This window comes from Engystomops pustulosus, chromosome 1 (genome assembly GCF_040894005.1).
Source record: "Engystomops pustulosus chromosome 1, aEngPut4.maternal, whole genome shotgun sequence".
Lineage (NCBI taxonomy): Eukaryota > Metazoa > Chordata > Amphibia > Anura > Leptodactylidae > Engystomops > Engystomops pustulosus.
The window spans coordinates 89,882,548-89,909,221 of NC_092411.1; the positions used below are offsets into that span (position 1 = coordinate 89,882,548).

General features: G+C 40.0%; 1 protein-coding gene across 1 annotated transcript in view; it reads right to left on the reverse strand.

The window, feature by feature from the left end:
- Window positions 1-387: 387 nt before the first annotated feature.
- Window positions 388-26,674, reverse strand: part of KIAA1671 (KIAA1671 ortholog) — a 105,297-nt gene continuing 79,010 nt past the window's right edge. Inside the window, exons 6-12 of the mRNA XM_072147110.1 lie at window positions 17,426-17,547; window positions 7,164-7,389; window positions 6,784-6,955; window positions 5,092-5,207; window positions 3,814-3,977; window positions 2,892-2,973; window positions 388-2,658 (exon numbers count right to left, since the gene is read on the reverse strand). Coding sequence (XP_072003211.1) covers window positions 2,895-2,973; window positions 3,814-3,977; window positions 5,092-5,207; window positions 6,784-6,955; window positions 7,164-7,389; window positions 17,426-17,547 — 879 coding nt within the window. The 3' untranslated portion in view covers window positions 388-2,658; window positions 2,892-2,894. The remainder of the gene's footprint in view (window positions 2,659-2,891; window positions 2,974-3,813; window positions 3,978-5,091; window positions 5,208-6,783; window positions 6,956-7,163; window positions 7,390-17,425; window positions 17,548-26,674) is intronic.

Sequence of the window (26,674 nt, forward strand, 5' to 3'; positions counted from 1 at the left end):
AGAATTATAAGTTATATTAACTTATAAATCGGTGCACCGCACTTGGGCTCGGCGCACCATGCGCGCGCCGGATTCTAAAGTGCTGGAGAGCTCGTGACGTCACCGAGCTCTCCGGCACACGCGCGCCTGCGCAACTTTTCCCCAACCTGTTTCCCCGTGCTAAGTTGCGCAGGCGCGCGTGTGCCGGAGAGCTCGGTGACGTCACCAGCTCTCCAACACTTTAGAATCCGGCACACGCACGGGCGCGCGCATGGTGCGCCGAGCCCAAGTGCGGTGCGCCGAGTTATAAGTTAATATAACTTATAATTCTAAGATAGGGGCTTTGTTCCCTTAAAAAAAATATGCTCTGGCACCAGCTCACCCTGAGCCATGCCATGTTTAAGTGGTAGTTTTCCTTTAAGTTGTGCAATATCAGGCAGGGAGAGAATCACAATCACAGATCATCTGAAATATTAAAAATGATCCAAGATTTACATAAATTATATCTTTTCATTTTCTGCCTGATATTGGATAAATCTATAATTTTCTTAACTTGAATGGTGTGATATCCATGGAATCAGGATATCAGCTGGCTCATACACAGGCATGTGGAAACCTTGGTCTTGAGTGCGAGTCCAAATTCTACGTTCATGTGCATGTAGCCTTAGTGATTTTGGTCATCAAGGACCCTCTTCCAGCACCGTACATATCATACATAATGCAAGACATATCCTTGCCCTTAAGATGTGTGATGGTAGACACAAAGGGTGAGGTTTAAGATGAGACGATGTGCACCAAAGGTCTAAAAGATGTATAACCTTATCCTCTAGTCCTAATCTATGAAAGGATTAGTAAATCTGCTCCAATACAGAATGCCTTTAAATTTCTCTAAAATGTAACCTTCTCTCTGCCAGAAAGCACATGCACTTTACATTCATCAGCTTGTAATTCTGCCATCATACCCTGACAGTAACAGAGAGGAAAACCGTACACCCAAACCCAAAAATCTGGTTTAAAACACATTCTTTTTTTCCCATTGTTTCACACCCCGACAGATTTGATGAATAGTTAGATCATAGCATATTCTTCATGCTACAGATAACATACCAATGATCCTCCACATAATGGAAAAGCCTGAAACACAAGACACAGTAGTCCTAATGGTCCCCAATTAAAGCAGACATTGGTACATGGTAACAATTATTGCTGCTTCAACCCTTTTCCATCCCGCTTGTTGCCAGGTAGGGTCTAGTTTCTGAAGCATGATTTGCTGTAAGGCAACATTATGAAGTTCTTTTGAAGTCATCCATTGTGTTTTAGGATGCATAACTTGTATAAGAGCCATTGAGGAACAGTTGATGGTTTTGCATTGGAGTCAGGGTCGGATTTACAGAGCTGGAGACAAAACCTTTGGCAATTTAAACCCTGCCCAATCCACTAGTCACACCTTACACAGGACGCTTGTAGCTTTTTAGAAATATCACGTTGTGCTTGTACATTACAACATAATGTATATCGTTCATCTAGTTTGTGTCCAGAACATAAGGTTGATCATGCTAGTAAGGCTGAGAAAAGATCTTCCCCGACCAAGGTCTACTGGGCTCTCGAATAAATCCGTCCCCATGTGAAATGCAAAAAATAGGCACGTAAACAAGAACAAACACAAAAACATGCAGTTAACACGAGGTTACACACAAGACAGGTAGAACAGGGACACAAAGTGGAGCAGATATGTATGGAAGACAAGAGGTATAAATCTATTGGACCATGCAAAAGCAGAAAATGGAGCAGAGGGATATGTAGAAAAGCACATAGGTAAACCATGCGTATATTATGTGAATAGTTTTAGTGTGCACCATGGAAGCAACAAGATTGGTAATTACATGTTCAGGTAATGGTTGAGCCAGTGATCATTAAAAAAACAAAACTAAACTATATTTGCTGAAATATTTGGGCCCTTACCAAAGTCTAGGAGAGAACAGAAAAATATATCGTTCAAAAGTAAAAACAGTATTGTGCAGAGGCCAAAAAAAGCAAGGAAAACATAAAATACCATGTGTTCATTCTGACATTCTCTTTTCTATTAACAATTTTTAAAAATTATTTTACAAAAGTAGTCAAGCATTTTTTTGTTGTTATTGGCAGTAAACATTTTGTTCTCCTATATATATATATTTATATACTCTGGGACGAATAAATCATCTGGATAGTGAATTACAATATTCTAAGCGACATAAAAGATAAATTCATTTGTGAAATTGATTTTTTTTCTCATAAACGAATACAAAAGTCAGTCTTTTTTTCCCCCCACTCATTCTACATCGAGTCTTCTCCATACAGAACGTTAACACATTCGCTCCTCTGACAGGCGCTAGTGGCCACTGTCCTGACTCCCTCCATAACAATAGGTCATCAGGAGGCATGACCTTTGGCTTTTGTACATCTCTGTTTCAAGTAGGTATCCTTTTCAGTTTTAAAGTGACTTATCTCTTCTACAATAAAATACATTTTGTTTGTATCTGTGTAAGTACTAAGCAGCTTTTTTTCCGCAAATATGGGAAGGCACGGAACACGTTGCAGTTGAGATGAAGCAAGACAGCAGAGAGGTGTGCATCTGTAGGGCTGGGTGGATTAAGGCTTATGTAAAACTGCTGTGTCCTTTTCTGGTTGACTGTTGCTCTGCAAGAAATTAAAAATAAACTGTGTTACAAAACAAAATATATAAAAATGTCTACGTTAATAACACCCCTTCCAGGCTAGTATATACAGTAGAAAACAGGTTGGATTTAAATATAAGAAGCTAACTCAAAATGACACCATACTTTTCTCAGCAGATAGCATAGACAGAGCCTTCTTGGTAAGCCAATAGGGCTGTTCCCAGTAAAAAATATAAGGATAGAAGACAACAATACCTGTTAACTGTTGTTCTCATACTGGCTCAGTCTCTTCTTTGATTTAAGCTCCTTTAACCACTGTGGGGATGAACTTGCCCCTCTGAAATAAACAAACCAGAAGTAAATGGTATGTTAAAGTACGTATCACTGCTGTGGCCTGTTAAAGGTGTTATCTAAACAGTTAGAATGAAAATGAGGAATATACTCTTGGAAACCATGAATAGGCTACATAAAGGCCCTACTGACCCTAAGAACATCTGATGGACAGGGTAGAGAAAGTTACAGTCCTACCAATATGATATCAATAACCTCATGACAGGCCAACCTTAGGTACTGGTATATTTACCCCGGTCAGTCATTTTATTACCAGTAGGCATCTATATGTTGCCGTTTTTATCTCATTCATTTGTTTATTTCATTTATTTACCTTTGTATATTAGTAAATCGTAAATATGCTTCTATCCTATATTAGGCTGCATTCACATGACTGTTGCACGACTATTGGGGGGGGTCTATATACGGCTACCGTATATACATCCCGCATAGGCCGGCAATGGGCACACGGTGCAGCACCGTACAAGGGTAAAAGATAGGACATATCCTATCTTTCCCCGTTTTACGGCGTCGTGCGTGTAAAGTGACCTTGGTGCACTTTTTGCAGCTTGTTTGTGTGTATGCTTTTATGATATTCTAGTTACGTTTTAGTGTTTAAAATAAATTTTTTTTATGAAATATATGCATAATGCCAGAAACACATCTTTTTCACAATAGTTATCACTGTAAGCTTCTTATGCTAACTAGTGCCATGTTGACAATCTAATGCTAGGTAACATCTGCCATCAACTTTCAAAATTCAAGCCTGTTCAAAGACCCATTTAGAGTAAGGGGAAAGAACAGAAAGCTATTGGCTGGCAGCTACAGAATTGTTGGGAAAGCTGACCTGTCTTGTATGTCTGCAGTGGTTGGCAAGAGTTTGACACCCAGTGTTCCTTGTGGGAGAGGAGATTTTGGCGATCTTGAGGGTTGAGCAGAAGTCTGAGGTGAAGAAGGTTGAGTTGAAGATTCACTACTGCTTTCTGCTTCTTGCCTCTTACGAAGTTGGGCCTAATACATTTGAAAACATATATTAGTATAATGACAAGCAATATCGCTACTGAAAATACAATTGTTTAAAACTGAATACTTTTCCATGACAATCAGTCAAAATGTTTAAAATCTATCAAATTTTCCTAAGGTTCTATGGAAACATATTGGCTGCTACTGGAAACACCTCCGCTTTTCCTTTTCACTAATTATGAAAACTTATAAGACAAATAAAACAATGACTAGGAGACAAATTCTGCATTACAAAGGTAAGTGATCCACATTGTGATGTCCTATACTTGCAGAGGCATTCAGATAAGATTTTAAGGTAAAGGAACCAAGAAAAAACAAGAATATCTAGAAATGGTTCTGATAAGTTTTATATTACAAATGTAATAACTGGACTGTACAAAGGCAACTGGCAAGTTCAAGAAATCGTTTGTCCTACTGAAATGATCAAGAACATAGTTGCTTTTTAAATACATTTGGAAGAGGGCTCTTCCAAAATACTGGGACTTCTGGGACACTTAAGTGTTGGATTATCCAGTACACAAGCAATAGCAAATGAATAGGCCCCTAAAACACCCATTTCCAATCCTCAATTAAGGTAAACGTCATTGAACCACACACCACCATACACCACACGTCTAACAAAAGGCCCATAGGCCAAATCCCATCTACTAGCTTATTTTCTGAGGCCAGCAAGGTCTTCAGCATGTAAAAACCTGGTTCAGTTTTAGATGCAGCGCTACAACAGTCATGACTGGATCTTCATTGGCCGAAGCAAATAAATCTGATGTTCACTGCTGAACATCACCATTTCTGCTTCTGTGACCAATGCCGCCTTGCCTCGATTGTCAACAGAGAGACTGGAGGATTAAACAGAAGAGCGAAAAGACAGAGAAGGTCTTCCCTTCCGCAGGACAAAGGGCTTTTCTGTGGAAAGCTGAAAAACCCATTTGACAAAATTCATAAAAATACAAAAAGAATGATGAACGTCAATACAGGTAAAGTGCAGAAAATGATATTTGTAATTCATTACAGATGATAAACGCTAAAAAAGTGATACTAGCATTTAATGAGAGCAATTAAATAAAAAGAATTACAATCATAATGAGGGAATGAATGTATTCACCATTAGGGTGGAGTGGTCCATTCCAGGAAACATTGGCATTCTCTGGGAGGGAAGGGACGTTCTTTGAGGTTTTTCTTCTTCTCCATCAACTTCATCCTTTTTATCTGGTTTGTCTTCTAAAAATACAGGCAGAGTAAACACAGAAATGTTTCTGATCTTGTCCAAAATATAAACTGTATACAAACCAATATAGACCAATAGACGGGATATGGTGCTGCCTTAAGTGTATGATCAACATTTGTCTTATTGTACATTGACAAGTTTATTGCATTTCTGTACTAACCTTTTATAGCCCTGCGTGGCGATTTAAGAGTGTAAGGTGTATATACTGAATCTGCTCTAAATAATCTGTAGCCCAGGCTGTGATGGGGGAGAGGGGGGGGGACTGGTTTTTTTTTTCTAACCTTTATATGTTCACAAAAATTGAAAAATGAATAAAGAAATATCTGATTCCAAAAACAAAAAAATATAAACTGTATGCCCATGAGTCCTGTGGAGTAAGACTGATGGATGATGTGGGAAAACTGTGAAACTCATCCAGAATGAGTCAAAACTTAAAAGGGGTTTTCCGTGAAAGAGGTGAAAACCCTGGGCAGATGGGACTGGGGTAAGGGAAAAAAAAAACAAACAAAAAAAAAAAACACTGGCTCCCGGTTACTACGGCACTCACATACTTCTGGTTTTAGGCCCTGCGCCCAGCCAGATGTTCCAGGGATCAAGGCATCTGCTTCATCCAATGACTGGTCTCCTAGGATATAGGATGTCACCTCTCTTGTCCAGAGTACCGTATTTTTCGGACTATAAGGCGCACAAAAAAATCCTTTGATTTTCTCAGAAATCAAAGGTGCGCCTTACATATGAACCATACTGACAGACAACAGCTGCCTTGAACTGTGCACAGGTCTGCCACCGGATGGTCATTCAACCTTATCATCAGGTGAGCCTTATAGTCCAGTGTGCCCTATATATGAACCTACTTACAGACAACAGCTGCCTTGAACTGTGCACAGGTCTGCCACCGGATGGTCATTCAACCTTATAATCAGGTGAGCCTTATAGTCCAGTGTGCCTTATATATGAACCTACTTACAGACAACAGCTGCCTTGAACTGTGCACAGGTCTGCCACCGGATGGTCATTCAACCTTATAATCAGGTGAGCCTTATAGTCCAGTGTGCCTTATATATGAACCTACTTACAGACAACAGCTGCCTTGAACTGTGCACAGGTCTGCCACTGGCTGGTCATTCATCCTTATAATCAGGTGCGCCTTATAGTCCAGTGCGCCTTATATATGAACCTAGACATTTAAGCAGGCATTTATTGATGGTGCGCCTTATACTCCGGTGCGCCTTATAGTCCGAAAAAATACTCTACTACACTTCCTCGGTTGTCCCCTGGTCCAAGAAGGCCTGTCATTGCATAAAGCAGGTCCACTAAAACAGATAAAACATAGCGATCCAGACGACGAGTGGGGTGAGTATGAATTCTTTTTTTCCTTACCTCAGCACCCACTGGGTTTTCAAAATTCACGGAAAATCATTTCAACGGTAATGAATTTGTTTGCATTGTTGAACAGGGTCAGTGAAGTGAATTCTTTTGTCATACTTTATGGGTAATCTCAGACGTTAGATGTAAATCTCTGTGCCTTTCTGTGATTTCCTATTATAGTCATATCAAGTACATAGTTACCTGTTGAATCCGTAAACATCCAAGGGCTGTCCGTATCCTCTATCACTTCTAGTTGGCTACTGGATACCAAAAGTCGACTTCTGCGTTGTGTCTGGCTAGGAGCCCGGCGTTGGCTCTTCCGACTTAGCTGAACTCTGTTCTTGAGTGCCGTGGAATCCAAGACAGATGTTTGCTGCGAAGGAAACAACAGAGGTTGAACTACAACCGTCCTGTCACCTAGTTATTTTACATTTAAGCTTGTAGTGAATCAGGAAGAAAAAGTTGCAGGATCTGATTGCCACTAGTGACAGGGAAAGTTACATGCACTTTACAGTACAATATGGAGGGTGCAATGCCATTGTTTCAGTGCAGTTTCTACATGAATGACAAATGAAGCTTACATCCATGAATGAGAAATCCACTCCTTTGGCTTCATGGAAAGATGGTGTGCTTGGTGTGCCATCGGTGGAGTCGAGGTCCATGCTCGATCTATCCAGACTTCCCTCACGGGCTTCAGTGATGGAGTCATGCTGGTCAGTCTCTGTGTGGGTCAGCGAGGACAAGCGGCTGTGTGACTGTGGTTTGCGGCTGCTGATATTCTCATATGATGGAGACTCATGCACAATGCTGCAAAAGAAGGGAAAGATTTTCAGTGTATATATGATATATAATTGATTCAGTCCTATCTAATAGCTTTTGAAATAAACAGGTTCTAGAATACCATAATAAAGCACCTTGCAGCTGGGGCATACAAGTGCATTTAGTGAACAGTAGAGGGCAGCCAAGTCACAGAAATCTAGTGAATGTTCAGCATACTACAGGATGATCCACCACAAGTGCAGGAAGCTGCGGCGGTTACCATAGACCAGTGGTGGCGAACCTATGGCACGGGTGCCAGAGGTGGCACTCTGGGCCCTCTCTGTGGGCACTTAGGCCATTGCCCCAATTTAACCAAACAGGACCAATCCACCAAATGTTCCTGCAGTCCCAAGCAACTTAAAAGATGCTTCTCTCAGTGCTATTTTAAAGTGGAACTTCATTGGCTCTTTGGAACTGCAGGAAAAGTGAGAAGGTGTTGACAGAACTGCATAGTCTTTGGAGGTCCTCCTGCTGGACCCACCATTCTTCCTGGAGAGAAGCTACGATGATGGTCTGAATTTGTCCACCTTCTTTCAACTGTATTGGTGGCCTCAGGGGGGCCAACACAATTTAATGATGTTGAAGAACAGGTAGCAATAAGTTACTGCTTGAAATGCCATGTTGGCACTTCATGGTAAATAAGTATATTCTGGTTGTAGTTTGGGCACTTGCTCTCTAAAAGGTTCACCATCACTGCCATAGACATTTTCCCATTACTATTTCCTATTCATCCAAGCAGGAGAAAATCATAGGAGTGCTGATGTGGTAAACTCATTTCACAAAAGCACAGAAGGAGAGTCTTGTACAGAAGAGAGCATATACAAATATTTTATATGCTAGCACTGCTGTGGGGTAGCAATTCTTACATGAAAACACTGTATGCTTGTTGCATGTTTTTAGATCTCAAACTTCACACATTAATAACACTTGAAAAATGTTTATCTACTCGCAGCTCAAATCCTATAATCAGACATAGCTGCCTAACAAGCGGCTGTGTGTACTGTCCCTGTATGACAGTGTATAGCTCCTTGGTATGGCGTTGTTTGGAGCGATCTGCCTCTACAAGAACTACTTTTACATAACGTATCAGTACAGAAACCCAATTAAAAAAAACAACTGTCAATTGCAGAGACAAAGTAAAGAGATCCTAGGAACTTTAAGACCTGTAGGGCGGTGCCAGGTGGCTATGGTTGGTCTGTGAATCACCAAACACAGTGTCCTTTTTCATGCACCAACCAGACAGAAATCTATGCATTATAGAGAAAAATGATGTGGGGTGTCGCTGCTTCTCTACAAAACAGCAGGGATAATGATTATATTATATATATATATACATACACACACACACCGTATGTTTGGACTAGAAGACGCACTTTTAAGTGCCTGCGTCTTATAGAACGAAGGTCAGGAGGATCCCGCACTGACCGATGTAATGGAGATAGGGTGATGCCCTGATAAAGAGCTGCACCCGATCTCCCAGAGAGGAGAGCCTCTGCACTGTTCTCCCCTCTCCTGGGTGTCCTACAGGACCTGTGGTCATGTCAGAATCATGTGACTAATCACATGCTTATTACACCATCACATACTGCCGAGAATGGGGACATGCTGCGCTGGGACAGGGTAAGAGGAAGCGGGGAAGTGTTCTGTGTGTGTATATAGCAGACTGTGCGTGTTTTCATGTGTATAGCAGAGCTGTGCGTGTCTTCATGTGTATAGCAGAGCTGTGCGTGTCTTCATGTGTATAGCAAAGCTGTGTGTGTAACCGTATGGATGAAGCAGAGCAGTGTGTGTAAATGTATGGATGAAGCAGAACAGTCTGTGTAAATGTATGGATGAAGCAGAGCTGTGTATGTAACCATATGGATGAAGCAGTGCAGTGTGTGTAAATGTATGGATGAAGCAGGGCTGTGTGTGTAAATGTATGGATGAAGCAGAGCTGTGTGTGTAAATGTATGGATGAAGCAGAGCTGTGTGTGTAAATGTATGGATGATGCAGAGCTGTGTGTGTAAATGTATGGATGATGCAGAGCTGTGTGTGTAAATGTACAGATGAAGCAGAGCTGTAAATGTAACTGTATGGATGTAGCAGAGCTGTATGTGCTGTGCTTTAGTGCGACCAACAGGGATATTTTAATTGGTGTAAATATATATTTTTCCTTTTTTGGAAGCCTAAATCTGGGGTGCGTCCTATAGCAAGAAGCATCTTATAGTCCGAAAAAAACAGTATGTCATTTGGACCAGCTCTTAAAAGCAAGTATTTTCCATCAGTTAATATATGAGCAGTACATAAATCCACAGCAGCGCCCGCCTAAATTTACAAAACCCTTTTCCATCTGGTCCCGCAGTCCACATGTGAACGACAACTTCAGGCTATATTGCAGAAGACATGGACTTCAGGGACCATTTGACAAAACTATGTCCTGCATTTACATACAGACAGATGAGTCGCTGATTTGCTGCAGATGCATCTCTAACAATATTTGATACGTCGCTGAATGAGGCCCATTGTGGCTCTTTAGAAACCTGCAGATATGTTCATTGGGACTAAAGTGAGTTTTCAAGCAAAATAATTGCAATTTTCTTATTAGGTTCAGACGTATAATCTTTGATTATAATCATTGATCTAATCATTAGTTCACTTGCAGTGAAAAATGTTTCCAATGTCGTCACTGTCAAACCTGTGGTGATAGTGATAAGCAGAGACAGGAAGAGGAAAACAATTATGGGAACACCAGGGAATTCCTTCATGTTTTTCTGTGCAGTGCAGACTGACATGTCCATAATCAATTATCTGGCCATCCATTTCCATTGGACCATGTAAACATTAGATTAAGAAATGCCATCATATAAAATTGCGTACATCACCAACAATTTCCTTCCTACTTTTACAACAAAAATATCACTCAAAATGGTGACTATTGGACTTTCCAGACAATTTACACATAATGCGTTTTGCCAGTTTTAAGATTCACAATGTATCAATGGCTGTAACTATTGCATTTCTAGAAAGTCTTAGATCCCTTTTAACTCAAAAGTAGTTAAAAAGTACACCCCCCACCCCAAAAAAACATTCTTCACAATCACCAACAAAAGAAACAATTTGATTCTGAAAATACATAAAGTAGGCCCGAATGGCTTTATACTAGGGCTTAGATTGTAACTGCACCCTGCGGGGAGTAACACTTCATCTGTCCCGTGACAGAGGCCCCTGACTATAGAGATTAGAGAGGTTTAACCGAAATAGACCAGATTAGACAGAATGAGTGAAGGTGCTATGAAGAATTCAATCTCATTTATATGCTGAGTAAGACAGTCAAACATCTAGGATCAATGTGACCCCCCTCCCTATCCTGTGACACAGTCCACACCACACAATACACATATTGCAGGCCCTAACCACAAGTGCTATTCTCATCCTGAGCGTCTGACAGGAATTCTGCCATGACTGATCCTATAAACAAGGATGATGAGATAAGCTGCTCTCTTTCAGGGCTGCCTCCTTCCTCTTTATCGCTGTCCTACTAGGGAAGTAGATATGTGAGGCCGGCCTGCAGTGCCTGTAAATATTTAGAGATAGAAGCCAGTTGAGTGTATGGAGGTGCACGTCACGCAGCGCTTATTCCCTGCTGTATGGGTGCCACCGCTCTATTTATAGGCATGCAGTCACTCTGGCAGCACAATAACAGTGTCACTATTCTACCAGGGCAGACTAAACAAGCTTCAATACAACTTTACCGCTCAATTATTAGGCAGTAGCTCCAAAATCTAAAGATCTGTCCCCGGGGTACGACTGTTTTTGGCTTTAACAAAAGAATAACCCAGCATGGGTCCATCAACTACAAAAATTGGTGGTGGTCCCATCATAGAAAACTTTTATCATGCACCCAAAATCCCATTAAGAGGAATAAAGCAGGTTTTCAGTTGCATAAATGTCTCCAATATTCCACCTGTGTGTGAATATTCCCAAGCCAAGTTCCTTCTAGCCCGAGCACCATTCCTTGATGCAAAGATTTCAATGTCATGAATACATTTACATAATTTAAGCACCTATAATATACAGTACAATTAGTTGAGCATGGACTTAAGCCACAGGGGATATGTTTAACCATGGAAAAGATGAAGAAGGTTGGGGGAGGGAGGGAGAGAAATCAATATGAAAAACAGGCAATGAAGGCTGACAGACAGCAGATGTACAGAACAATTAGGACACTTTTCCTCTGATAATCACCGAAATGTAACTCTAACACTAAACTGCAACATGTATCAGATCTTTCAGTGTCCATGGCTTATTTTTCACCAACATTCACTTATTCCCCTTTCTTACCCGAATCCCTCCATTTCTCTTCTTTACCTCCCCATTTCATGCTCGCTGTGCAGATCTCCACTAACACATACATTGACTGTACATGGCAACATAATGACGTATGTTGTGTCCCAGCCTATGGCTAAAACATTGGGGCAGATTTACTTACCCGGCCCATTCGCGATCCAGCGGCGCGTTCTCTGCACAGGATTCGGGTCCGGCTGGGATTTAAGAAGGTAGTTCCTCCGCCGTCCACCAGGTGGCGCTGCTGCGCCGAAAATAATCTTAACGCCCCGGAATGCACCATCCCATAGCAGGTGAAGGTGAGCGCTTCCCAAGCGACACATTTCGGTTTTTAAATGCGGCGGTTTTTCCGAATACGTCGGGTTTTCGTTCGGCCACGCCCCCCCGATTTCTGTCGCGCGCATGCCGGCCCCGATGCGCCACAATCCGATCGCGTGCGCCAAAAACCCGGGGCAATTCATGTACAAGCGGCGCATATCGGAAATATTCGGGTAACACGTCGGGAAAACGCGAATCGGGCCGTTAGTAAATGACCCCCATTGTGTTGTACAGCAAGTAGGAGCATTTACAGTGGACCTCTGACCTGTTTTAGTGAACATCTGAATTGCCCATGAATTAGCAGCTTTTTAGCACTTTTACTTATTGCACCCTACAATTATGTTTAAACAAACTGACAACAGGATGTTACCATTCCCGTTGCTAAAGGGGTGTGTCTCTACAAAGTCTAATACTGTCAGCACTTATTGGACAATATAGCCCATGCAAGTAACATGTATTCATTTTATATAGAAACTTCTAAGAGACAGAGTAAACTATGAATTGTTGTATTATGGAATGGATAGACATGTCAGGAGAGGTGGCTGGTGCTCTCCTTGGAAATAGCAATAGATTGAGGGGAAGACCTTCTAAATTAGTTATGATGCATTGCCTTGGAAACTAGTGTTGTTAACAGGGGCATAACTTGAGGTGGTGCAGAGGTTGCGGTCACACCAGGGCCCAAGAGGTTTAGGGGGCCCTTATGGTGTCACTTTCCCGTATGAGAAGACTAATTTCTATAAACCATACATTATAGTCAGGGGCCTGGCATAGACTTTGCACTGGGGCCCATCAGCTTACACCACAGGGTGTTAAGGTACAAGTATGGCTTCATAGAAATAGATATGAGATGACATGGAAAAGATTTACTGCATTGATCCATGCTAGTTTTCCGACAACTGGAGTAAAATACAGAAAGAATAACACAGTAAGGTAGATTATATATGCTACATATACACATTAGTATGGTATATCAGTCACTACTTTCCATTGTTTTCTGCAGAGGATGGGATTTTGCGAGAAGCATTACGTATGGCGTATACAGCTACGTTATTCAAGTGTACTGTTAGACATTAATAATGGAGAGGATGAGGATGACAAGACTGGCAATTTACATGGTGAGTGTAGGCAAATATAGCCTGAAAGGAGAGTGTGAGAATGGGGGAGGGATGAAGCGGAGACCATTAGAAATTAAAGGAAGCAGGGGAGAAGCGAGAGAGGATGCGGAGGAGAGAAAGAGGGGGAGGGAGAAAAGAGCTGCCAGGAGACAAGGGAGGGGGATGCAGGTAAAGGCAGCATTGCTTAACATATCATAGGCCTCAGGCAAAATACTTATTTTTCACTCGACAACAAGAAACCAATTCAAGGACATCCGAGCACCCTATCATGACATCAGTGGACTTGCACTTCATTCATCATAAGGACATATCTGGTGTGACCTGCCTCAAGCAATTCAAAACCTGTAATGTAACTACATATAGCTCCCAACTAATCAACATTTTAGCTAGAAACCTATATAACTCTATAATGTGGCTTGACCTGTTAAAGTAATATATGATTTACAATAACAATAGCTATACTGACAATACACTGTGATTATAACTATGAGGGATGAAAAAAATTCTCATTTCCAATGCATAAAAAACCAATTCGATGAAAAAAAAAAAAAAAAGGATATAGTGAGGACCCTCACAACGTTTGTTTTTGCTTCTTACTAGCAAAACAAGTGGGTCGACTTTTTTTTTTTCCCCTACAAATCGTCAATTATGAGGAGAAAGTCTTAAATAACCACTACCAGTGTATTGTCAAACTGCGTAGCACCTTCTAGATTTTGTTTCTTTGATGGTCCAGTGTGGTGGCATTCTAGAGAATCAACTTTGAAGTGAGATGTAAATGCGTTGTATAAAGTCAAGGAGGCGGAGAGTTTAACACTGAAGTCAAGGTGGGTAGCTCTGCACACCTCCTCCTCTGTGATTGACATCATGCATGCAGGAACATCAATTACAGTGAAGAGGGCTTTCTGAGGAAGAGAGAGCATGAATTTTGGTGTTAAAATCTTCGCCTCCTTGACTTTATACAACCAATTTACATCTCCCTTCAAAGTTGATTTTCTACATGTGACAACCGCACTGGTTCATGAAAGAAACAGGAAGGTGTTCAGCTGCTTGGCAACAAACTTCTAGTGGTTTATTGGGTCAATTTCTACAAGGATTTGAAAACTTAAAAACATAAAATATATGTTGTATGCTTATCAAATGCTACATGTGTCCCAAACCCTAGTAGGCTTGCTTTGTGCCACAAAGACCTAATGAAAATAATGAAATAATAAATGTGGTACATGCTAAGGTTTTTGAAAGATATTGCACCAAAATCCAGTCAAATTTTAATTTGTAAATCTCCCTATTGCAATATGCATGAAATAGGCACCTTTCTGTGTTGTCCTGTAGTACACAGATCCTACAAACTAAGGCCTTCAGTACATGAATGTGTGCAATATCAGGCCACATAAACAATGGTCCCATGGTCTGTTTGCAGTCCGTGTGTCACCAGTGCTCAAGGTCTGCTTGCTCAAGCCAAAAATAATAACGCAGGTCCTATACCAAAGCCATGTATATGAACCCAAAAAATAGACGGGGACTTGTCCTTTCATGGCTTGCACAAATCCAAAAACAAACAGTGGGAAGTCATCACTCATTAAAACATAAAATTATATACAGGCGGTCCCCTACTTAAGAACACCAAACTTACAGACAACCCCTAGTTACAAACGGCCTTCTGGATGTTGGTAATTTATTGTACTTTAGCCCCAGGCTACAATAACCAGCTATAACAGTTATCACAGATGTCTGTAATGAATCTTTTAATCTTTTTTGTTAATTCTGGTTCTTATGATAATCCAACAATTTTAAAATCCAATTGTCACAGAGACCAAAAAAAATTTGTCTGCGGTTACAATAATAAAATATACAGTTCCAACTTACATACAAATTCAACTTGAGAACAAACCTACAGTACCGATCTTGTATGTAACCCGGGGACTGCCTGTATATTATTGGGTGATACAATACAGAAGTCCTGCAAAGCATATGGCCGCCACCAAATCAGCTGACAATACATAATACACATAAACTGCATGTAGACACACAAAAGTTTTTGACCTGATTTGACCATGGTCTCTCAAATTAATTCTTACGACCAAATGAATATAATTGACCACATCCTTTGCACAGCATTCTTCAGTCTAAAGATCCTTTTTATATGTCAGAATTTAGTATCTAGAAGAAGCATCAAAAAAGACATCACAAGTTAACCTCCCTTTCCATGCAGGAATAGCCATACTGTAAGGAGATGAACTATGGTTAATACAACTGGTCATCCTCATGGTCAGTACACAAGGGGTAAGCGTGTCAATGACACATGTTAAACAGCCTTCAAAGGTCTAATAGAAAATGTTCACATGCAGAAGATCAATGGGACTTTATGTGATTTTCAAACCACCCTATACAGATAAAAGTTAGTATTTTTCAGTATGTATACATGCTCATTTCAGCTGAGAAAGCAAGTATCCTCTTAGGAAGGGGCGGCCCCAGGAAACAATAGATTGGATCAGTTTTGGTAAACGGTTAACAACCACCAAATGCCCCCACGTATTTGTATGGCTTATTACAGCATGCCCTTCAGGCCTAAGAGGCAAGTCTACATATTATCTTATTCCTGATAAGCCACCATGTAACATTACAAAATAAATACTTCATTGAGCCAGCACATTGCATTTTATTATTTGTACAGTGGAAGAAAGCAGATAGAAAGTCTATTATGTGTAGACAAGGTGGTGTGCTGACCTGAAACTGGAGTCAACCGCGCTAAACAATAGAGTACTTGTAAAGCAAGATCACAAATGTTAACGCTATGGACACTCCTATTTCATGCTGCAGGATACTAACAGTAAGAGGGCAATGGCTGCCAGTCACAGATGAGGGATAGAGAGGTATCAGATGAAAATTACATTGTCTACATGAATCCATGAACAGGACTACACACCTCAGCCTATAAACAGAGCAGTAACCAGATTGTTGGTAAGCTAGATGGTAGAGGACGCCAATTTCAGATACCAAGAAACGAATTGGCAAACAGGACAGTGTAATAACAACACAGCGTCCATTGGAGAAGTTAATCTATTGTCTGCAAGATCCGCCTTTACATGTATCGTAAACTTCTATCAAAAACAGGAAAAGGGAAGGAGGTGTGGAAAACAAAGCACATTTTATTTTACTCATGTGTTTCTCATCCATAGCACTATGTAAACTACATACGGACATTGACAGCATTCCAGCTGCCACTTAAGAAACGTTTCCCAGAAATCCTGTGACTCCCCAAAAAGACCAGACTTGTTACAATTATAATAGAGAAGGATGGTTATCCACAACCTTGTACGTAGCCTAATCCTATGGACTGCTATCAATTATTCCTGTAAGAATCTTTGAAATCATAACGACTATAGAAAAGTGTTATGCCTTCATAGCTATAAGACAGCCCACCTGTCTTCTAAGCATTTCTCCTTGGTATTATACTATTTTTATTGTAAAAAAAAATTATATAAAATAATTAATAACAAAAACATTTTTGTAAAAGAAATCTGAAAGGTTGTTTTAAAATTACAAAGTTAATCTATATTACAAGGTTGTGGTTAACGCCAAAATGAACTGCACAAATGTTAGCCATGTGGCTAGTAAGTGAGTAGGTACAATAACATAACAATTACATGCCCTTTCATAGGCCAAGATCACACAGTGTTTCTGGAATCCCTACAATGAGGTTTCTCCACATGCAGGCACCAGCGGCTGTTTTAGATCTGATTCTGAGGCTAAAACTGCATCTCAGCCACCAATTTAAACCAGCAACATAAAAAGCCTCATGTACATGAGCGTATTATTGGGCCTTTTTTTTTTCCAGCGCCTAAATTAAAATCCTATTTCTTTCTATGATCGGGTCAACAGTCCATTTCTATTGCCATCAGCGATATCAGCAGCACTCCCTCGCCAATGATAGATGGGCCACAAGCAAGGGATCATGCTTTCTTGTTTGTGGCCAGCAAAGTGCACATGTTCATGTGGATGAAGTCTAGCCTCACACAATCATGATCCGTAAATTCAGGTATGCATAGGATCTGCTCTAATTTTTTTGGCATAAGAGGTTGACTCATACAAAGGGCTGTGGATGAGCCCATAGAAGATACTGTGGACGTGTGCTAGCTGTATAAACAACGACTTGCACACGTCCATTAAAAAATGGCTGTGTGAGGGTAGCCTAACACTGTGTGAAAACCTCCAGATTCACAGTTTCAATTACAAATACGGCACAAACAAACAGAAAACATCTCACCTCTCCCCAGGTTGTTGCTTATCCTGACTCCATGTGCCATACTGTCTGTCAGTTTCTTGCACAAGAGAATCTGTGTCCTTATTAGATGTGGACGACCTGGAGAAACACTGCTTTACATGGTCCTGCAACAAAATAACAGATCATCAACAATTGAACTAAATATTTTCAAAAAAAAAGTATGAACTAAAACTACTGTACTGGAATGTTCATGTCTATACTAATTTTTTTAATCTGATCATCATGTAATAGAATTACATGTGACCACAACTTTAGCCAATGACCAATTCTGGTACCAGTATAGTAAAACGCCACTCAACGTTTGTATGTAATACCAATGTGAAGATAACACAATCGGTGTTTAAAATTTGCAGACTCATAACCTGAAAATAATATCATATGCTGTAAAAATTAATCAAACAGGTAAAAACTAGAACTTCATTACACTGACTTCAATTACACGGATTAAACGCATTCATGTGAAACTTAAACATGTTCGCTCTTGTGTATTTAATGTTTATAGGCTTCTAAAGTGACCTAGATTCTAGAGCTCTTTTCTATGAATCTTTTACTACCCACATATTCAACGATTATATGGATTATTTATCTTGATATTTAGAAGGAAACAGACACAATAGAATAGAGACCATCACAAATGAGAAGAAGAGAAGAAGCGATTTACTCTAAGCACCGCTATTCCTGAGCTTACTGACCCTACTTACAAGGTGATACACCTTGTGTGACCTACAAGGAGGAAAGAAAGAATAAGGTGACAGAGGACATTTCTGCCTCACAAAATAAATTATAGTTACATTTCTCTATAACATTAGCTAAATAACTTTGATGCCTGTATCACTATTTCTCATTAAAGGGACGCACCATTAAACTACCAGTCCACTCAGTTGGTGTATAATAACCTTTGCAGCATCCTCTCTCTTACATTACATCTTGTCTGTTTGCCTAAAAACAAAATCCACTCTGAGTTCATATGACAATAAACTGCAAGGAGTCGGGTTTTGCACACCCATCTTGGGCTCTCTAGTAGCTAGACATGCTTTTACTATTAAAGATGAGAATCTTAACTTATAAATTGCTTCTGTGACCTATTGAAGCGAAGATTTGGGCACCTATAGACATTGTTGGCAATTGCCTAGACGAGATGCAATTGCAGACCCTCTACAATTGTCCGTCTCTCTCTGGTTCTTTAGTTCACAGAAACAAGCTACAGATAATATATGAAAAGATAAGATCCTCAACTTTCAATTTAAGTTTTAACATAGAAGTGGGCTATGATCATATCACGGTTTTTCCCTCCATTGTAAGGATACGTCGGGAGAATTCCCAATGTATCCTTAAACAAAGGATTACAATGTATCCGCCTGTATGCTCATATAGTGGGACACTTGCTCCTGTCCTAACCATCTCCACTGAAAGCGGGAGGAGTGAACATCGCAGCAGCTAGTGATTGGCTGCTGCCGATTTCTATCAGTGTAACATCGCTGCGGACAATGCAATTGCATCCGTCCTCCATAGGCTATTATGGCCTCCAATGAACATATACATCTCTCTGAAACAGTAGGGAAAAACCCAGCTTTATGCATTTTCCATACAGTGTATCCTGTTGGATGCAACTAAGCAGACGGAAGAAAAAAGGATTACTCCGCTTGCCAGTATAGTTCATGGATAAATTCAGCGTACATCCTGAGACCGTTCCTGGTGTGTATATAAACTGAACATAACCAATAAGTTATTTCATACCCTTAGTGGGCTGTTAGTTTAGTAGTGCAAAAGCTGGTTACAGTTAACATCCAATGTGAAACAGACAGAACCAGTAATTGTGATTTTTTTTCAGAAAAAAAAAAACAAGGAGAAATTGTAATTATTTTTACATTTCATATTTCCCCCCATTCTAATTCATTACAGAACCTTTTCTCAAAAAGATTTGCATGTATAAATATATACACAATCCTCTTTTTCGGTGCTAGACAATACAGTTTTGTGGTTCACACCATGAAAACATGTATAATTTTTTACAAAATGGCTAAAGGGGTTTCCATATCAAGACTCTCTCTAAAAGACAAGTAATGAGGCTATCAATAGGCTGCAACTGCCACATGTCCAGAAATGTGAAATTCACAACAAATAATTGTTATTACAGGAAGAAGACCACAAGTCTGTTTATGACTTGTCTAAAATCATATTCAAGTACAAAGTAAATGATCCTCTAATGCAGGGAGACAAGCAATCATCCATTGTATCAACCCTTCATAGCAACCAGAGGGAATCCCAACTGAACCGTCCACTAAACATCTATATAGATAGAAGATATCTAAAGGGCAACTACTTCAACTACCATAATGCTACATCCAATAGATAAGAATATTTAACCCCTGACGAAGCCCCTGCTCTCCCCAGCTCCATATTCATCACACGGTAATATCATACTCTGTATACTTTCATTTCTGCCTGTGGTAATTTCCTTTGTGTTTTTTAACCATTTTTCCATCCAGTATTGTATACCTTCATGTACCCATCAGTCGGCTAGTGTATCGATTTATCGTGTTGCCGTGTTTGTATATGTATATACTACTTCCATATGTTTACTATTGATACTATACTATTTGTTTCTCCTACGCTGGGGAGCAGCTCCTTTTTTGTTACCCTCTGTGACAGGGTTTTTTAATTGTTTTTAGCATTCACTCTTGATCTAAATAAAATTTGTTATAGATTTTCACCCTCATACATCTGCATTTTGCTCCTTTGTACATAATAACTTTTTTCAGATGTGGGTCTCATATGTATTGTGTAACTGAACACTACCCCCACCCAATAGATACCAATATTTAACAGAAGCAACAGTAAGATATGTTATTAGGGTGGCTCATGGCCATAAGTGACTTTGTGTTTGTTACATAACCAGACAGTCGAGTGACTGAAGCTGATTATTTGTGGCCAGCTGGATGATGACACAGATCAAACATATCATTTTATTTATAGGTGGTACATACCATTGAAATGGCGGCTCAATATTTAGCAGCTGCATAATAGAAACATAACAGCTTCTCAAAAAAAAAAAAAAAAAAGTAGACCATCAGCCTGCGTATCAACGTCAGAGATCTGGCCTGCAATAACCTGTTCCTCAGCAACGACTACACAGTGCACAAACAGCCCTGGGGGTACTCTGCTCTGTCCTCAGGTATTTCACTTGTGCTTACTTCTGAAATGTTCTAACATGTACAACTTATACAGCATGTTACATGAGGCTTCTAAGAGACACATTTTTGCTTCCAGTATAATTTGAGCCCAACTGGACATATTGTCAGCCTTAGCCCGTTAGCATTGGTAGAACATAAACAGCTAACCTAACGTATAGTGCGATGACTTGCTCTTTAAAATGATCTTTTCCAATGAGGACTTTGAGAATATGAGAGCTGTGAATAGTAACATTTTTATCGAAGCAAATGTTTATGGTTTTATTAGGTCATAATCTATAAAACAAACAGAAACATGTGTCGGGTTGCTGCACAGCACCGACGGTCTGTATGTTGTATGCATTGAATGTGGTTTCCCTTTACCTATTGTATTATCTTTTGTACTTTGATGCCATAGTAATGCCCTGAACATTTTCAGTGGCATTCATTGTATGCCTTACCTTGGGTTGTTTAAAATCATTGTTATTTCATAATCACTGAATGTATTTTTAATCTTTTTTGTGGCACTAGTATGTTATCCTAGGGCAGTGATGGCGAACCTTTTGGAGACAGAGTGCCCAAGCTACAACCAAAAGCCACTTATTTGTCGCAAAGTGCCAACATGATAATTTCAGCAGTAACCTATTGATCCCATCTGTATCACAGGTTTTAATCGTATTGGCATACTGAGGATACCAATACAATAGAAAGATGGAGAAATTTTGACTGTAGCTTCCCTCCAGGGTCCCCTGATTCTTCCTCTTCAGAGCAGGAGCTCCAATGACAATCCATCTCTATCCACACATTCTCGCTCCTTCTGGAAAGGATGTTGCTTTAAAATAGCGCTCATCATGGCACGTCTTGGGCTGTATTGGATCACAGGAGAAAGCCTGGGACATGCCAAGATCCGTGCCATTTTAAAGTGACATCCTTGACTGCCAGGATTTGATCAAAGGAGTCCTAGCTGGCAAACTCTGTGTTGGGGTGAAGGCCTGGGTGCCCACAGAAAGGGCTCCGAGTGCCACCTCTGGCACCCGTGCCATAGGTTCGCCACCACTGTCCTAGGGAATGTCTGCTGCTATACCTTCTTGTTTACATTGGGTACTGTGCAATTTTTCTGTGTGTTGCTCCAAATCCATAATCCATTAGTATTTGTAGATATACTAGATGTAATACAAAGAATCATTTTTAATGTGCAGCAAACAGTGTAGTTAATGTAAAAAGCAATGCATAGGTTATAAACAGTGGCTAGATATGGTTGAGATGAGAAATTTTCTGAAGTGCTCCAATAATGTATATCGGGAGTCTAACAAAGAACTTGTCATGTTAACAAATAAAAACACATATTGTATTTTTATTGCCTCTTATTTACTGAAAAAAGGAGATCAATTTCCCACCTAGTATATTGTCTGTTAATGTCAGCGTTACTTTTATCACATTTTCTCCCTTATTTCAGTAAATAGAACTAAAAAGAAAGGTTAATGGAGAAATTATGTCACTTTTTATTATGCCTGCTCAGTGGCTTGCAAGGATTTTGAGAGAATCTGAAGCATGAGTCACACCTGACAAACAAAAGGTTCTCAGCAGAATATAGGTAAGGACGTGGGCTGCACAATTCAAGGATCCTGCTATGGCACAGCCAGAAAGGTGTATTTAAATGAAAGTGAAGATTTCGCTCCTAGGTGGGTGTATAGAAAATATAATTATGTGTTGTGGACTAAAAATGCATTACTTTTATTATGCCTGGCTCTTCCTTGTGGAAAAGTCAAAGATACTGTAGGGGATGGAAATATGCACCTTACAATGTAAGCCTATATACAATAGTAACTGCTTGACTACAATCCATGAGTCAGACCGCCTGCAGACGAACATGTTCAGCCCCTGGAAACGGACCTTATGCCGATCCCATGAACTGAACAAAGTAAAAATGACAGGAGTCTTTTCATCATACAGAAATATGATCCCCCTGTGTGCCAGTGGTTCAGTTCGGCTGGCAGACCAGGAGTCCTTACATAATGGGGCATATTTACTAAGGGCTTTGTGCCGCTTTGCGATGCACTTTAGTCGGACTGTGCATGTTCTTTATGGCTTAAACAAGTATTTAAGAAGTGTGTGCGCTGCGATTGTGGCACAGAAGCAATGGCTTCCATGTGACACAAATTAGGGAACGTGCCATCGGACGGTCTGACTCATTCGGACTGAGCGCCATATTTAACTTTCAAATTGTGTTGCACGCCTTATGTTAAAGATGCAGCACAAAAAAAGATGGTGAACTCTGTCGGACCAGTGCGGGGAAGCGAAACATTCATGATTTCAGGCGCACAAATTTAGTGAATTGCCCCATGCAGCATTATACACAGACAATGCACTTTAAGTGAACTCCGGTAACCTTGTAAGTAAATGTGCCCCAATATTTCTGTATGAAGCGAGGACTCCTTTAAACTGTGTTGGATCAGACTAGCACATTCGTCCTTTTCCACATGCTAAACAGGTTTGTCAAAGTGGAAATGCCTTATCCTAGTTTTAAGCTAAAAGTACGGATGAGCATGCAGGGCTTTAACATGCACAATCCTTTTGTTCTCAAGGGAAATACAACACCTCTCCCTACAGTGAAAACATTAACACTCATTAAGCATATGGGGAAACAGTGGTTGGGTCTGAAGGCTTTGGAAAAGATCTTAAAAAATTAGGGACAGTTTAAAGAGGTTTTCTATGTCAACATATTGATGACCTATCTGATAAGAGATGAATAGGGGTCTCACACTAACATTAGTAGTTGGTGTAAAGACTTCAGAATATAATAATATAAATTGCAACATGAAAAAAATCAGCAGGAGTTTTCCCATGTAATGTACGTATTGATATTCACCGTCAAGAATAGTGTGATGGATTTTACCATCCCAAGAGGATAACAGTTGCTGGGCAACCAGAGAGCAGAGCATAAACGCAGGAATATACTTCCACTACTACATATGGCCTTGTTGGATGAAACATGATAGTAATGCATCCAGGAAACTCTACTCTAATAGAAACAATGTTATGGCAAGTCATTGTTCAGAACAAAACATCCTTACTTGCCAACCATGTGCTGAAAACGGTCAAGTACATTAGGGGGGCAATTCACTTCTTAGTACATGGTTATTAAAAGTGAAAGACCAAAACATGCATTCATCAATTTCATGATCCCTCATCCAAGGTCTTAAAGGGAACCTGTCAGGTAAGGTAACCCACATAACATATCTTTGAAAACTGCTACTATAAAGAAGTACAACTACCGCTGTGTTGTTCCACCCATACCAGTAAAGTTCCACAGTCCGTTGGTAAAGTTGATGGACCATCATTGTAAATGACCCCATGTGTATCTGATCATGTTTGTTGTGAGCGGAGTCCGACATATTCATGTCATTCCTGCTCAGCCACGCCTCCAGCTCATTCCCCCCTCCCTCAGGAATAAGAGAGCTGGTGCTGTGTGACTCGCTAAAGAGAATTCTTGAGGAAGGAGTGAATGAGGGAGTTGAGAGAGGGATTACTGAAGAGAATTCCTGTGGGAGGGGTAAATGAGGAGCTACATTTCTCTTCAGCAAGTCAGTCCCACACAGACAATAACCCTCTCATTTCTGATGGAGGGGGAGAATGAGGGAGAAGAGCTGAGTTTGTTCGGCTGAAAAGAAAGCAGGGCCCTTGTCAATCAAAAGCAACTGAGCAAGAAAAACATGAATATGAATAAATGGTGTGTCAACTTTACCAAAGGACTGTGGACATTTACAGGTATTGGGTAGAACAATAAAGGGATAGTTTTGGCACTGTATAATGTCAAAGACAGGTTAGTTTGGCTTAGTTCATCCGACTGGTTCCCTTTAAAGGGGTTTTCTGGGCAATTGATAGTGATAACCTACGGCTACATGTAATCAAGATTCAAGAGAGAATCCGCAAGAAGATGGCTCCACTCAGGGGAACTGGTAGTGATAGATTATGGACACCACACTGTATTAAAAGATCACAAGAGAAAGGGTCTGTTTGCCATGCAATGACTTATGGGGTTATACATACTGTCTGTAGTGGCTGAACCACACTACAGATTTTTTTTCTCTGAACAAGAGATCCCTAAAATTAGAGGTAAGAGTAAGCTCCCAATCATATAGCACTGCATTTTCTACAGGAACATAAAGGGATACAAATATCTGCTAGTATTCATAGTCCAGTCCTGAGATGTTTACAGGCAGTCCCCGGGTTACGTACAAGATAGGGTCTGGAGGTTTGTTCTTAAGTTGAATTTGTATACTTTATAATTGTAGATCCAGACAAAAAAAAATTTGGCTCCAGTGACAATTGGAGTTTAAACATTTTTTGATGTAATGGGATCAAGGATTATAAATAAAGCTTCATTACAGACACCTTACAGCTGATCATTGCAATCTGGGACTATAGTAAAACATTTAGAAAGCTTCACCAGAGGTCAGAGGGGTCTGTCTGTAACTATGGGTTGTCTGTAAGTCGGGTGTCCTTAAGTAGGGGACCGCCTGTACTTGTGTCTTCTAGTTCAAAATCAATAGTGATAAGTCCAGAACACTGCAAGGAACATATCATCATGTGACTTTTTAAAGTCAGTTTTAATGTCAGACTACATTGACTTAAAGCACTGCTAGATTTATGACCTATCTGAGGGAACACCTCAGGACAGATTTAATGATTTGTCAGTGTCTTAACATCAGCTTTCCTGAGGTGAATAAATTAGTTGATAAATTAAGATTTACAGTTGTATGAATGGCGTAGAAAGCAAACAGTTGCAAACATTTTGTGCAAGTAAGCCCAAAATGTTGCCCTATTTCTCAACTATTTGAAGCCAGTTTACTCCTGTAGTCTTTCCTGGGTCAGGTCATCTATGGAGCCCGGGGAACAGAGACAGGCAAGGAACAATGGATTGGTAATGTACTCCTGTTATTTGATAAATTACTTAGGTTGGACAATTACTGTAGAACTATTGTATATATTTGTTGCCTCCTTGAAATGATAAACACTAAAATAAATTTCCCACCACCTCTAACATCTGAGTAAATAGAGTGCATTTTATGCGTAGAAGACAATGTAAATAATGTCCTTAGAACGACAGAAAACAACCAACAAGAATTAGAACTGCATCTAGTTCACTATATAAAAAACCTAAAATGTTGCTTGACCAGACGGGCCTAAAAAGTAATAAATAATAGATCACAAAAAATATAGCTTTGAGATTAATAAACATTCATGTTATACGATATATGTCTGTACATGCCATACATATGCAAATGTAGTTCCTCCAATTTATTGCAGCATAGTCATTAGATAGGACTTTGAAAACACCAAAAGATTTATCATTCATCCCTTAGGGGGCTATTCCAAGGCTGTGTATCCGAAAGGTGTTGACAGCTGAGGAAATCATTTTGTATTCTATTTTATGTTGGGCAGAGTCTGGAAAGGATTTTATAGCCCTCCATAAAATTCATAACATTTTTTTTTTGCTGTAAGTTTTGCCTCCTAATCGATGCAGATTATTCCAAAAGGGTTTCAAATATAAGTTAAATTAGAGACACATGCATCAAGTACAAGCCCATTGTCCTCATCTGTAAAATTATAACTATGAAACATCCAAAGTTACATTAATTTCCATAAAAGCTGGATGACAACCAATGAATCACCACTACAAGCCTCACTTGGTTTGTTAGTCAGCTTTCCCAGAATTCTAAACCATAAGTTTAGAGAAATATGGATATTTGTAGTTGAAAAGCCTTCATTGCTTTGTTTAGCAGATTTAAAGGATAAAGAGCCTTATCCTTACATTCATTTGCTTTCTAAGGCCCCCTACACAATAAAATTATATGAAAAACATATTTATTGGTCTAAACAATTTCCCAGGACCAGGACTTCCAGCATTATGTCAATATATGATACAAGGAGTCGCTGCCTCATTGCAGGCCTACAATCCGTAATGGAAACAGGAGCCTGTAGAGCCCTGCTGGGAGGTAGGGACCCAGAGCGTCAAATACTATGATGCAGGGGGTATGGGTTCAAGGAAAGTATTTCA